We start from the raw sequence: 12,481 nt of genomic DNA, 5'->3' as shown, positions 1-12,481 counted from the left end.
CGCCTGCGCCCCGCCGCCTTGTACATACTCCCACCCGGGACAGGCCGGGATTTTTACTCGGGCCGCGCCCCTCTTCCGCCCCCGTTTGGGGCCGGGCCGGCCGGACAGACGGACGGACGGACAGACCTCCTTCCTAAGCACAATAGCACCAGCTCCCCGGAGCACCGCACCTCCACGAGGAGAATAAATGCCACTCTTGATAGAACTCGGAGTGTCGGGCTGATGTATACAGGGCTGGGCCCGCGCAGCAGGGGGCACTGGGGTCACCTAGGGGTCGTCTTCCGGGTCCTGCCGCTCCACAGAGGTCGGGCAGGCGCAGGCCCAGCGCTGGGAGTGGCACCCTACCCACGCAGCCTTGGAGTCGCGCCGCTGCCTTTTGCTGGGGTGCGCCCGTGTCTTCTTTTGTGAGAAGGCAGTCTTCCACCCTGGAGGGCCGGCTTGTCAGACCAAAGGCAAGAGCACACCCCTGAAGGCAAGGCAGTTAGCATTTCTCCTGTGGCAGGTGACTCCGCTCTGTGCCAGGAACTGGGGAGGCTACAGTCAGATCTGGCCCAGGACTGATCTAGAATGGCCGGAGGAGGTGCAGCAGGGCCTGTAATCCTGTGGCCTGGGACACCCCCACTCTTCCTGTAGGGGCTCCTGCTGTCCTTACAGCCTGACAGCCACCAGCGAGCCTTCCTCGATGCCACTGGAGAACATGGGGACAGCAGAGGGTGTGGGGTCTGACCCCTTCCTGCAGCCTGCTGTCCACATCCTGACTCCCAGACTCAGGGGATATGTTCCCACACTGAGGAGCCCTCCATAGGTAGCTGGGCCAGGCTGGCTCTGGGGAGGAGGTGCCCAGGGGTCATAGGAGTTCCCACAGCCGCCCACAGCCACCACAGCCCTCGGGCTTTAGACAGGACGTCATGTTGAGGAGATGAGGGGCAGGGCTGTGCTGGGCTCAGAGAGCCCAGGGACATGGACTCCTACCCCAGCAAATGCCCTCGGCACCCAGGTAGGTAGGCATAAGCTGAGAGGTCCCACATCTTTGGAGACATGTGGTCAAACCAGGTCAGCCCAGGGCCAGAGCAGCTGTCTGCACGCTGGCAGGGGACAGGCCCACACAGACTCCACTGGTATGGACAGCAGGGGAGACTGACCTGCAACAGACCATAGCCTGTGGGCCTGCTGCTCAGGGTGGGGCTCACCTGGAGGTGGGCGCCCCCTTCTGGGGAGCGTTGTCAGCCTTAACAACCTCAGGAAAGCCCCCAGTGTTGGTAGAGGATGGGTAGGAAGAATTGCCTAATTTGCATATGAAGACTGAGCCTCAGGGAGAGGAACGACTTGTCCAAGGGCTGCCTTTGACTTAAGGCCTGCCCAATACCCCACCCATCCTAAACTCAGATTCACACCTGGGTGGGCACCAATGGCAGGGAGGAAGGCTGTCAGAGGTCCACTCCTCCCCAGGGCTCCTCAGCTTCGGGGTCTGGACTGACTGTTTCTGCTTCTCCAAGACTCTATGGGGCAGTGGGGGTGGAAGGATGGAGGCTGCCTGCCCGGTGCCTGGGACGAGCCCGCGCTTGTCTCCACAGGTGTCCATGGACAGAGCTTTGCATTCCAGAGAACAGGCTACCGATCACCATGTCCAGTGTCTTTCCTCACAGGCTTCCTTGGCCTGCCCGCGGTGCCTCCACCCTAGTGTCAGCTCGAGGCCCTTTCTAAACCCCCAAACCCTTCCAGCCCTTTATTCGACCAGACCCGCAGGTTCCTCACCCCGGGCCAGGTGTTGCTTCCACCAGCAGGGAAACTCGCCACTGAGCTTTCTTCGACAACTCCTCATGCACACATTTGTCCCCAAACAACCTCACCTACCTTGACCTTTTGCCTCTGCCCTGTGGGTCTGGGCCGCACCGCACCCAGGATCCTGAGGTGCTGGGACTGTGGGCGGGGCTGGCGTAGGCCCCACCTCCCTCCTAGAAGTCCCGCCCACTATCAACCACAGGCCTCCGCCTCCCTCGGACAGGCCCTGCACCCCGCTGGTACAGGGGCTCTTCCTTATTGGTGCCTTCACAGCCCCTGCCTTCCCATTGGCTTGAGGCCTTCATCTTGCTCTCAACTTCGGTGGTGGAACCCTTGGTTCCCCCACAGGCCCCGGTCAGATCGGTCCTTTCTGGCGGCCCCCAGTCCACCCTGGTCCCCTCACTCCTACTGCTTCTTGTCTGCCGACGACTTGGAGCCTGGACGCGGACACAGGCAGCCGCTTCTAACACGGCCCTTCACTCCTCGTTGGCTACTGCGCTCAGCCTCTCTGGGCCTACTGGAAGCCTGAGCCGTCGATCTTCTCCTCTACCAATCAGCGTGCCAGTCCGGGCCGGCCCTCTAGTCTTGGCTCTGTATTGGAGGATGGCGGGGCCAGAAGGTGCGCGGAGACACGTGGGCGTGGGTGGGGAGCTTACCACTAGCTGCCTGGGAGAGATCATTGGGAGGGAGGGCCAGAGCTCCCAGGGCTCACTCCTACGCTGCTGGGTCCCGAGAGGACCCTCTCCTGCGTCCGACCTCCCTTGGGATCAGTACTCAGAAAGGCCTAGCTCCCCCTGGCTCAGGTCTGCCTAGGAACAGACGAACGTTCTTGGACACTGGATAAGAGACGGGGCTGGTCCTGACCCACCGAGGCTGGGCCATGTGGGCACGCAGGAGGGGTTCTGGCGCCCAATGAGGGCGGCCCCTTTAGCAGGCTACTCGAAAACACCTGCAAGGTAGCCTCAGCCTGCCAGGAAGGGATGCCAGGCTGGTATAAGTCGCAAATGGTCCGGTGGCAGAAGCACGTGTCACCAGGGGGCCCAGGTGCCTGTCCGTGGAGGTGATGGATCCAGGGCAAGCCCGGCGGGAAGGAGGGCTGACCTCAGGCTGAGCCTCTGGGTTTATTTGCTTTCAGAGAGGTGATCTTCTCAGCCTTGCTTACCTCAGAGGAATGAATGGAGTGGGTTCTGCGGCTAGGGGTGTTTCTTGGGTAAACCAGGCCTGAGCCCCCAGTGAACCCTCGCATCCAGAAATCCAGGATACTCACACTCCATGCTCTTTGCAAAATGCAGGTCAAGCCAATTGGGACCGGACTTGCCCGCCCACGGTTCTCACCGTGCAGTTGTTATGGTGTATTAGTTGCTTCATTTAACGACTGGATGACTGCAGACTGTGCAATGACACAGAAGCCTCTGGGCCCCCGCGAATTGGCACTTCAGGATCACCACGCCCTGGCAAAACTGGCCCGGGTGCGAAACACGGGAAGCTCTGCAAGTCTGCGGACGAGGGCAGAAGGCGGCTGGGTGGAGAGGCGGGCCGGGCGTGCCCATTGTGGGGGCGAGGGCAGCACCCTTGCCCTTCCCCGTCCTGGGCCTGCAGGGGAGAGGTGCTGCCCTGGGAGTAGGTGGGCCAGGCGGAGGTACCCGGGACGCGGGGCCTGGGGCCTTTCTCTCGCTCCATTCTTTGGCCTGGCGCTTGTCTGAACAACCTAAGCGGAGGAAAAGCGGGGGCCTACGGTAGTAACTAGAGGGCTCGTGGAGCATCAACGCCCTAAGTGTCTGTCTGATAGTAACGCACGAGGCATTTCATAAATAACCTACATCCCCACACCCCGCGCCTGGGCTGAGGCATGACGAAACCCTGTGTTTAAAGAGCGGGACAAGGGTCAGGCGGCGGTCAGGAGGGGCTTCCAGCTGCCAGGAAGCCGCGCGTTTTCCGCCGAGGCCCTCGGGGAGCAGCGTCCGCCCCTGGCTGCGCGCCCGCCTCCGCGCTCCGGCTCGCGCCATGAGACTACAACTCCCAGCGTGCCCCGCGCGCCAGCGGGCTACACATGGACGCGCGCCGCGGCCACGGGCCAGTTAGCAGCTCCGGGAGCGACGCTGCCGCGGGCTCGGGGTGGACCCGGCGGTTGCGCGCTGATTGGCGGCGCAGGCTACGGCGGCCGACAGGGGGCGGTGGCGGCCTCTGGCCGAGGGACCGGAGGCGGGGCCTCGGGCCTCGGGCGCTGCGAGCGCGGTGGACCACGACTCCGCCGCGGCTGGGTGCGAGCTGAGGCCATGGGCGATCGCAGCGGCGCGAGCGGCTCCCGGCGCCGGAGGACGGGGTCGCGGCCCTCGAGCCAGGGCGGCAGCGGGCCCGCGGCGGCGGCGGCGGCGGCGGCGGCGGCGGCGGCGGCGGCGGCGGCGGCGGCGGCGGCGGCGGCGGCGGCGGCGGCGGCGGCGGCGGCGGCGGCGGCGGCGGCGGCGGCGGCGGCGGAAGAGGAGGTACGGGACGTGGGCGCCGGGGGGGACGCGCCTGCCCCGGAGAAGGACAAGGACGGAGACGTCGACGTGGGCAGCGGCCAGTGGGATTTGAGGTAGCGGTGCGCCTGACCCCTAACCTTTGACCCCGACCCGGGGCCTGCGCGACCCTCGCTGTTCCCCCAGGCGTGTCCGCCGCAGCTCGGATTCCGAGCCCGAGAGCCTGGCTTCCGGACTTTGCGTGGACAGGTGTGCCCCTTGGGCCTCCGCGGGGAAACTTAGGGAGAGGTTAGGGGTGGAGGGTCGCCTGACAGAGTCACACAGGTGGGGGCGCCGGCCCAGCTTCCAGACGCCTCCTCTCTGCCCATCTTTAGGTGGGTCCTGAGGCTCTTTCCCAGGGTGAGCCCAGAGCCTGGAGCCCGAGGTGGGCTGGTTCCAGCCACCCGTACTGTCTTCTTCCTGGAAGGAGATGGATGGCGTCTGGCGTTGTGTGATGAAGGGGACCCCTCTTGAGGGCTATGAGGGGTGCCTCGTGGGTAGATAAGGCTCCCAGAGGAGGGTGGGCTGGCTGGGGAGTGGGCCAGCAGGAGCTTGGGACTGCCTGAGGAAAGGGGCAGGGGGCAATGCGAGAGGGTTTCTCATCCCTTGCAGACCCTCCCAAGAATGGTCTTCACAAAGGTCCCTCATCCTTTACCCAGCGATTGATTGGCCTGGGGTCCTGCTTATATTACCAGCACAAATGCCTGCTCTAGGGTCAGAGATGGGTCCTGTATTGGGACTCTCACCCCTGGCTGGGGTACAGGAGAGGGGTTTGAAGTGGGCACACCCACAGGTGGTCTCCCTGCTTAGCTGAAGGACTCATGGGAAGCGGGTGGGGAGCAAGCTGTGGCTGATGGCGAGGACCTGGCCCACCTGGGCATTGGCTAAGTCCTGCAGCTGACTCCAGGCGGTCGCTTTGCCGTCCTCCACGCCCCCTCCCCCCACCGGAGCCTTCCCGGCCAAGGGGCCCTCAGGGACTCTGGCTTTGGAAGCAGCTCCAGAGCTAGAGATTATCAAGGAGGAAGTGGGCAACCTGTCAGTGGGTTGGCAAGGATTTGCTCTGTCATTAAAGAAGAACCGAGGCTTTCTTCACTGGGTACTGTGGGGAGGGGATGGGCAAAGGCAGCTGTGGTGCAGGCACCGTCCTTGCCCTTGGGGTGCGCACAGCTCACCTGGGAGATAAGATAATCTCCGTGCTGAGCAGTGTGAGCAAAGGTCTGGCGCAGAGTTCATGAGGGCGGCTCTCCTGAGGGGTGCTGGCTTCCTGTGGGCCTGAGGTGGGACTGAGGGAGGATGCAAAGGATAGGAGTGTCCTGGAGTCCCCTCTGCCATCTCCCCACATTATCCTCTCCAGGAGGCAGGGGCGTGGCTGGCTCGATCTCCCTCTGGAGGGGGTGGGATTTGGGGTCATTTTGTATGAGATAGGGGGAGCGTGCCAGCTTTGGGCCAAGCTGTCACCCTGGGCGGGCAGTCACTTTCCTGCTCTACGCAGGTCAGGTGGCCAGAAGCCTCCCCTGTACACCTGCTAGTTGGGCTGAGCCAGCAGGAGCCCTGACTGCCCACCGTCAAGGCCAGGACCCTTGGGAAGAGGAGCTGGAGGTGGCAGGGATGGGCCACAGTCCCCTCGGGTCTGCAGGACACACAGGCTCTGTGTGCTTGTCCCTCACGCCAGATACCGCAGGGGTTGGGTCTCCTGGAGCAGAACCAGGCCTTGCTCTGTCTGCCCGCTTGGCATCTGGCCTCCGCGGCCCCTCCTCCCCGTCATCTTCCTCTCACCTGCCGCCTCTCCTCCCTGCTTGTTCCTCCCCCTTCTTCCTCCCTCCCCTCCCGACACTTCCTGCTCACCTTGGCCTGGCCGGCGCGGTCAGGCTCTGGGTGGGGCCGGAAGGAGGGCCCCCCTCTAGCCCTGCCTCTCAGCTCATTCCTTTCAGGTTCACCACACTCGCCTGTGCGCCCTCCAGCCCTTGGTTCACGGGCCCTCCAGGCGGGGCCTTCTTGTCGTGGGGCTCTCCCAGGGGCGTCCTCTGTTTCTCCCTCTCTAGCAGGGACTGAGGACACGGGGAGCCCACCCAACTGGAGGAAGTGCCAAGGGGGTGGCAGCTGGGAGGCGAGCTGGCACCCTGCCCCCTCCTTGTTCTAACTGGCCCTGGAGCTGGACCGTGTGGTCCTGCGTGTGTGGTCCACACTTGGGGCTGTGCCTCTGGGCAGGCTTTGAACCTCAGTGAGCCACAGTTTCCCTGTGTGCCCGCCTCCCAGTGCTGGTGTGAGGTGGTGAAAGAGGTGATACCTGTGATGAGTTAGAATGGCCCTGCTGGCTGGGTGGGACTTGGGAGCAGGTGGGCGGGCCGCTGGAGAGCACAGAGGCGTGGGCAGCGCCTGCAGTAGGGGAGAGGGTGACAGAGCTCTGGGCAAGGCGGCCAGGCCCCGCGTCCATGCCAACCATGCCTGGTGCCCTCTGGTCCACTGCAGCTGACTGCATCGGCAAGGCTGGACCTCTGGGGGGATTGGTGGGCGGTGGGCTTCCTTCCCTGGGTTGGGCCCTCCGACCTCTGGGGGCACAGAGCTGCCTGGGTTGGGGGTGGTCAGAAGGCCGGTGGAGGGACCTGAGGGGCGGGTGTGGGTGGCTTGGGGAAGGCCTCAGGAGCCTGACAGCAGCGATCTGGGAGAGCTTTTATAATGTCATTTGTTGTCAGGTTTGGAAAATGCCACCCTTCCCCCACCCCCAGTTTCATCTTAGAGATTGCTGCAGATAAAGTCAGCGTGGTCTTCTCGGTGGCCCAAAGCGGGCAGGGGTCACGCTGTTGTGAAACAGTCCCCTGGGCGTGTAGAGCTGGGCGTGGACATGCAGATGGCGGTTGGCAGCTTGTGGCATGAGGTGGCTTTGGGACGCTTCCAGTAAAAGCGACTGGGCTTGAATTTGGGGGAGGGTTCTGGGCAAGCCCGTCCAGCGGAGAGGCCCAGAGACTGTCCTGTCTGGGGAGCTGGGCCTTGGAGCTCTGCTTGCCTCTTCGAAAGGCAGAGTGCCTGGGGTGGAGCTCACAGCCCCGCTGCGCATGCTCCAGGATGGCGCTGGAGGGCAGGTGCGAGGAGGCCAGGCCTGTGACTGGGAGAGGCGGGTGGGCCAGGTGTGGGCAGACCTCGGTCTGGGAAGGCAGAGGTCAGACCGTCAGCACTGCCCTGGCTGACGATGCTGAGCGGTGTCTTGTCCTCCCTGGCCCTCATCTCCTGGGTGCGGCCGTCTGAGTGCTGACCCCAGCCATAGCCAGGCCTGCCGCAGAGGCAGGGCCACGCCCGGAGGCCCTGTCTTCTCCTGTGCCCCAGCTGCCTCTTGAGATGGAGCTGTGTCCACGGGAGGGAAGGGGAGGCCCTGGCTTCTCTTACAAAACCGGAGGCCTTGCTCAATGCCGTGGAAGGCCTCCTGGTGGCTGGGCACTTGGGGTGAGGCGGGGCTGCAGCCAAGGACCGGCACGAGGTCTGAGCCTTGCCCCGCCGTGCTGTGGCCCCTTCACCTCTGCCTCGCCCTGAGGGTCAGGCAGGGACGTGAGGGTCTGCGTCTGTGTCCCCCAACCCCGGCGCTGGGTGGGAGCGCTCATGGGTGGGGGGCACTGAAAGTGCCTCCGCTGGCTTCTACTGTAGACCTCCCTGCCATCAGGCGCCCAGTGCCTGGGTGCCGGTGCCCGCTGGGACCTGTGTGGGCCAAATGGAGGGAGGAGGCGGTTGGAGTGGGGCCCTTGGCTCACTGGGTGGTGGGCTGGGCCGACTGCAAAGGCAGATTCGCAACCCCCATCTGTCCAACATTGCCGGATGGGCCCCCGGACCCCTGGGGTGGACTCTTCCTGTGGGCCCATCACCACTCCTTAGCCAGCGAGGGTGGCGGCAACCAGAGGCAGCTGCGGGGGGAAGGGTGCTCCCAGCCTGGGGGACTCCAGCCGGCCCGTAGCCAGCTCCTGCCTGTGGCGTGCCCCGCCCACCCGCAGCATGGAGCGGCAGGCCTCTGGGTGTTCCTGAGAGCTTGGCACGGCCTGGCCCCTCTCTGGTGACAGTTGGGGAGTAGGCTGGTGGGCAGATGGTCGTGCGCTGCCCAGAGTGAGGGGCTGGGCGTGGCCAGGTTCACAGGTGTATGCCAGGGCTGGGAGGCATGGGCCTGCTTTGGGCCTCGCTTGAGGTTCTCACTGCCTGGGGCTCTGCGGGTGCCCACTTCTGCTTTCCAGGTGCCACCGCCTGCAGGATTCTCTGTTCAGCTCTGACAGTGGCTTCAACAACTACCGTGGCATCCTGAATTGGTGTGTGGTGATGCTGGTAAGTAGGGTGGCGTCTTGGAGCAGGTGTCCCTGTGGCCAGGTGGGGCACGAGCTCTGCCCCCTGGAGTGGGTGGCCAGAGCTTTTGTGGCTGGGCTGAGTGGAGAGGGATCGCGGTGGCGGTCCCTGCAGCGGCTGTATACTGGGCTCCCAGAGGGCACACACTCAACCCTTGTCCCTGTTGAATCCCAGGAGACGCCTGCAGGGCTAGCGTGGGAGCCTTTGTGCCGTGGGCTGTGCCAGAGGGGCTGGGGTCTCCTGAGGGGCTTCTCTGGCTTGGCGTGGGGGCAGGAAGGAGTAGATAGGCTGGTGGGCCTTGGGGCTGTGGAAGGGGTGCTGTGGGCGCAGGGCCTCCTGGCAGCACGCGTGAGTGGTCTTGGGACTCCGTGAAGAGTTTCCTCTTCTGTTCCAAATGGCCCTCATGGGCGTGGAGCCCCCGGGCAGGCCCGGACTTGGAGGAGCAGGGGTGAGAATACGGTTCTAGCCCCGGGCCCCCCCTCCCTCAGTCTCAGGAGGGTGAGAGTGGGGAGCCCCGCGCCTGCCTCGCTCTGCGGCCTGGTCGAGGCCACTGCTTCAGGGGCCCCGCTCCCCCGGCATTTGGCAGCTAGAGTCCAGCGCTCCAGGGTACAGCCTTCGGGCGGGGCAGGGGGCAGGGGCCTCTCTGGGCTCTGCCCCCGCCACTCAGGGCTGACGTGGCACATCACCCTTGACCCTCCACCCGACGTGTCTGCCTGTCTTGGGCGTGGTTCCCGCGGCTGCCCGTGTGCAAGGGGCTCCCGCACCTTCCCTGCCTGTGACCCCAGGAGGCTCCCTGGGGAGCTGTGGGGCACCATGCAGCCTGGTGGGTGAGAAGCTGGCTGGGCAAGGGGAGGGCGGGCCATTGGCCAGCTCAGACCCAGGAGATGACGTGTCCCTGGTCTCTGGAGGCCGTTGCCGGCCGAGGCTGGGTTTGTGAAGAGGGGGTCGTGCGGGGTGGGCCCCCAGCTGCCTGGGCGGCACTGTCTGCTCCCCTGCAGCCCCTGGGCCTGCCTGGCCCTTTGGTGTCGCCCCAAAGCCTTCCCCCTGCTTCTGGTACCTCTGCCACACCCTTCCTCTAGGAGACGCGCATCCCGCGCTGCGTTCCCTCTGCAGGCTGGGCCTCCAGGTGGGTGCTGCCTGTTTGCAGCTCCAGCTCTCGCCTGCTGTGAGCTCTCAGGACAGGCCACCGCCAGGTGGGGTGACACTGTAGGGCCGCGTGTGTCCTGGTAAGCTGGCCGCTCAGGCGTTTGACTGGGAGAGGGTGTGGCAGCTGGCCCCTGCATCTCTGAGCTTGTTCACCTCCTCATGAACCTTGCCAGGTAAGGGACCCCACCAGTGTCCCCTGGAGAAGCATCACTTTTCTGCGGACCCTTCCGTAACCTGCACGGGGCCTGTGCCTTGTGGGGTGAGGGAGCAGGTCCCTGTCCCTGCAGAGGAAAGCCAGGCCCCCAGCCAGCGGCTAAGGCAAGAACTTGTTGTGATGGGGCTCCATCCTCAGCTGCTGTTGTTGCAGGAATGGCCGAGGCGGGCAGGGGCGTGAGTCACAGTGTGGCGTTCCAGGCCCAGCTTCCCCCGGCTCCTCAGGACTCTGGCCCACAGGGCGTGGGCACTCCTGGTGCAGCGCCTGCCACACAGCCGGGCTCTGCGAGGACTGGCCTGACTGGCAGGGCGGTGCCCTGGGCGTGGGTGGTGGCTCCATCTGGCAGGCTTGGACTTTGGGACTGTTGCTGTGGCCTTGGGGCCCTCACCAGCTCGGTGGGATGGATGCGGGCTGCTGGACGGCGTGGGTCTCTGTCTGCTGCTGAAGACACAGGCATCTGGGAAGTGCCTGGTGTCGGGGCCGGCTCGTTGGCGTGCCGGGGGCAGTGCCGAGGGGCTTCCCATCCCTGCGCTGGCGTCCGCGGGGTGGGTTGCGAGTCTTGGAGCTTGGCGTGAGGTCAGGCAGGGCTGGGCCTGCAGGATGGAGGCTGCTGCTGGGACCCACGGGTGCCGGGAGGAGCTGGGGTGGCTGTTCCGGGGCCAGAGGTGACGGGGTCGTGTCCCTCTCTCTCTCTTGCAGGTCTTGAGCAATGCGCGGTTATTTTTAGAGAACCTCATCAAGTGAGTGGGCCCTGGCCCTGCCCCACCCACTGCCAGCTCAGGCCCCACCCTTCTCCCCCGCTCAGACCCTCATCCCCCACCTGCCCATCTGCAGGTATGGCATCCTGGTGGATCCCATCCAGGTGGTGTCTCTGTTTCTGAAGGACCCCTACAGCTGGCCCGCTCTGTGCCTGGTCATTGGTGAGCTGAGTGCCCAGGAGGCCTCGGGTGGGGACAGGGCTGACCTGGGCCTGAACCTGCCCTGTGGCGCTTCTGTCCTCAGTGGCCAACGTCTTTGCCGTGGCTGCGTTCCAGGTGGAGAAGCGCCTGGCTGTGGTGAGCAGCGCCCTCACGCCCACCCTCGCCCTGCCCGGAGGTCTCCTCCTCTCCAGCCAGACTTAGGGCAGACCAGCAGCCCGGCCCACTGTGTCTCATCCAGGCTTTGGGGCTGTGTGTGGCTTTCCCGGGAGGGGCTGCACCACAGGCCTGGCAGCCATGCCCTAGGGAGACCCTCTGGCCGGGGAGTGAGGGCCCCCCGCACCTCAGGGTGCCCTGACGGAGCAGGCAGGGCTGCTGCTGCACGTGGTCAACTTGGCCACCATTCTCTGCTTCCCGGCGGCTGTGGCCTTACTGCTTGAGTCCATCACTCCAGGTGGGCCACCCATCTCAGCCCCATCCCAACCTGTCTCTGGGGCCCGTAGGAGAGACCTAGGCGAGCCACAGGGGCTGCCCCTGTGGCCGTGGCTCTCCTGTGGGCAGTGTGAGAGGTGCATGGCCTGAGCTTGCCTCTCCTGCAGTGGGCTCCGTGCTGGCTCTGACGGCGTACACCATCCTCTTCCTCAAGCTGTTCTCCTATCGGGACGTCAACCTGTGGTGCCGAGAGTGCAGGGCTAGGGCCAAGGCCAAGGCTGGTGAGGGGCTGCCTGGGGCTGGGGCCACCCGGGGCTGCCACCTGCTGTGGGGCTGGACCCAGGCAGCATCTCAGCCTCACCCCGCCCTGCCACTTGCTCGTAGCTGCTGCGGGTAAGAAGGCCAACGGGGGAGCCGCCCAGTGCACCGTGAGCTACCCTGACAACCTGACTTACCGAGGTGAGAACCCTGCCAGGGCCTGGGGGAGGGGCGCTGCTGGGGGCCAGGGCTTCGGCCTGCTAGCCCCACCCTCCCGTTGCAGACTTGTACTACTTCCTCTTTGCTCCCACCCTGTGTTACGAGCTCAACTTCCCCCGCTCCGCCCGCATCCGAAAGCGTTTCCTGCTGCGTCGGCTCCTTGAGATGGTGAGGCTGGAGGCTGGGGCCCTCGCGGGCTGGGGGGGCCACGGGGCACTGGGGGGCTCAGCCCGCTGTTCTCTGCTTCCTCCTCCAGCTGTTCCTCACGCAGCTCATGGTGGGGCTGATTCAGCAGGTACGCGGGCTGGGCTGGGGGCTGCGCTGTGCGGGGTGGGGGAGTTGCTGGAGGAGGGTAGCTCGGGCGGCCAGCGAGCTGACACCCTGCCCTCTTTGCAGTGGATGGTCCCCACCATCCAGAACTCCATGAAGCCCTTCAAGGTGAGCAGGCAGGCCCTTGCGGGGTGGGGTCTGAGGGCGGGGCCGAGGGAGCCAGCTGCACCCTGTCTCTGCAGGACATGGACCACTCCCGCATCATCGAGCGCCTCCTGAAGCTGGCGGTGAGCAGCCTGGCGGGTTGGGGCATGTGGGGGGCGGGGTGGTGGTGTTCTGGAACCTGGCACACGCCTCCCCGCAGGTCCCCAACCACCTCATCTGGCTCATCTTCTTCTACTGGCTGTTCCACTCCTGCCTGAACGCCG

At 65.2% G+C, this 12,481-nt stretch overlaps 1 protein-coding gene across 2 annotated transcripts in view; it reads left to right on the top strand.

Annotated features, from left to right (window-relative positions):
- The first annotated feature begins 3,962 nt into the window (after positions 1–3,962).
- The window catches only part of DGAT1 (diacylglycerol O-acyltransferase 1), a 9,512-nt gene continuing 993 nt past the window's right edge, over positions 3,963–12,481 (top strand). The window contains exons 1-14 of one of the 2 annotated variants that reach the window (XM_024741124.1): positions 3,963–4,158; positions 4,258–4,357; positions 8,492–8,579; positions 10,657–10,697; positions 10,792–10,877; positions 10,960–11,012; positions 11,223–11,328; positions 11,474–11,587; positions 11,691–11,765; positions 11,848–11,951; positions 12,040–12,078; positions 12,180–12,221; positions 12,296–12,340; positions 12,418–12,481. The exon at positions 12,418–12,481 is cut by the window's right edge and continues 172 nt beyond it. In XM_024741124.1, the coding sequence (XP_024596892.1) occupies positions 4,059–4,158; positions 4,258–4,357; positions 8,492–8,579; positions 10,657–10,697; positions 10,792–10,877; positions 10,960–11,012; positions 11,223–11,328; positions 11,474–11,587; positions 11,691–11,765; positions 11,848–11,951; positions 12,040–12,078; positions 12,180–12,221; positions 12,296–12,340; positions 12,418–12,481 (1,057 nt within the window). In that variant the 5' untranslated portion in view covers positions 3,963–4,058. Of the gene's footprint in view, positions 4,159–4,238; positions 4,358–8,491; positions 8,580–10,656; positions 10,698–10,791; positions 10,878–10,959; positions 11,013–11,222; positions 11,329–11,473; positions 11,588–11,690; positions 11,766–11,847; positions 11,952–12,039; positions 12,079–12,179; positions 12,222–12,295; positions 12,341–12,417 lie in introns of both variants that reach the window. The other variant, XM_024741123.1, reaches the window with a different exon arrangement.

The sequence above is a fragment of the Neophocaena asiaeorientalis genome, unplaced genomic scaffold, assembly GCF_003031525.2.
Source record: "Neophocaena asiaeorientalis asiaeorientalis breed wild unplaced genomic scaffold, Neophocaena_asiaeorientalis_V1.1 scaffold177, whole genome shotgun sequence".
Lineage (NCBI taxonomy): Eukaryota > Metazoa > Chordata > Mammalia > Artiodactyla > Phocoenidae > Neophocaena > Neophocaena asiaeorientalis.
This window is presented reverse-complemented; position numbering and strand designations above follow the sequence as displayed.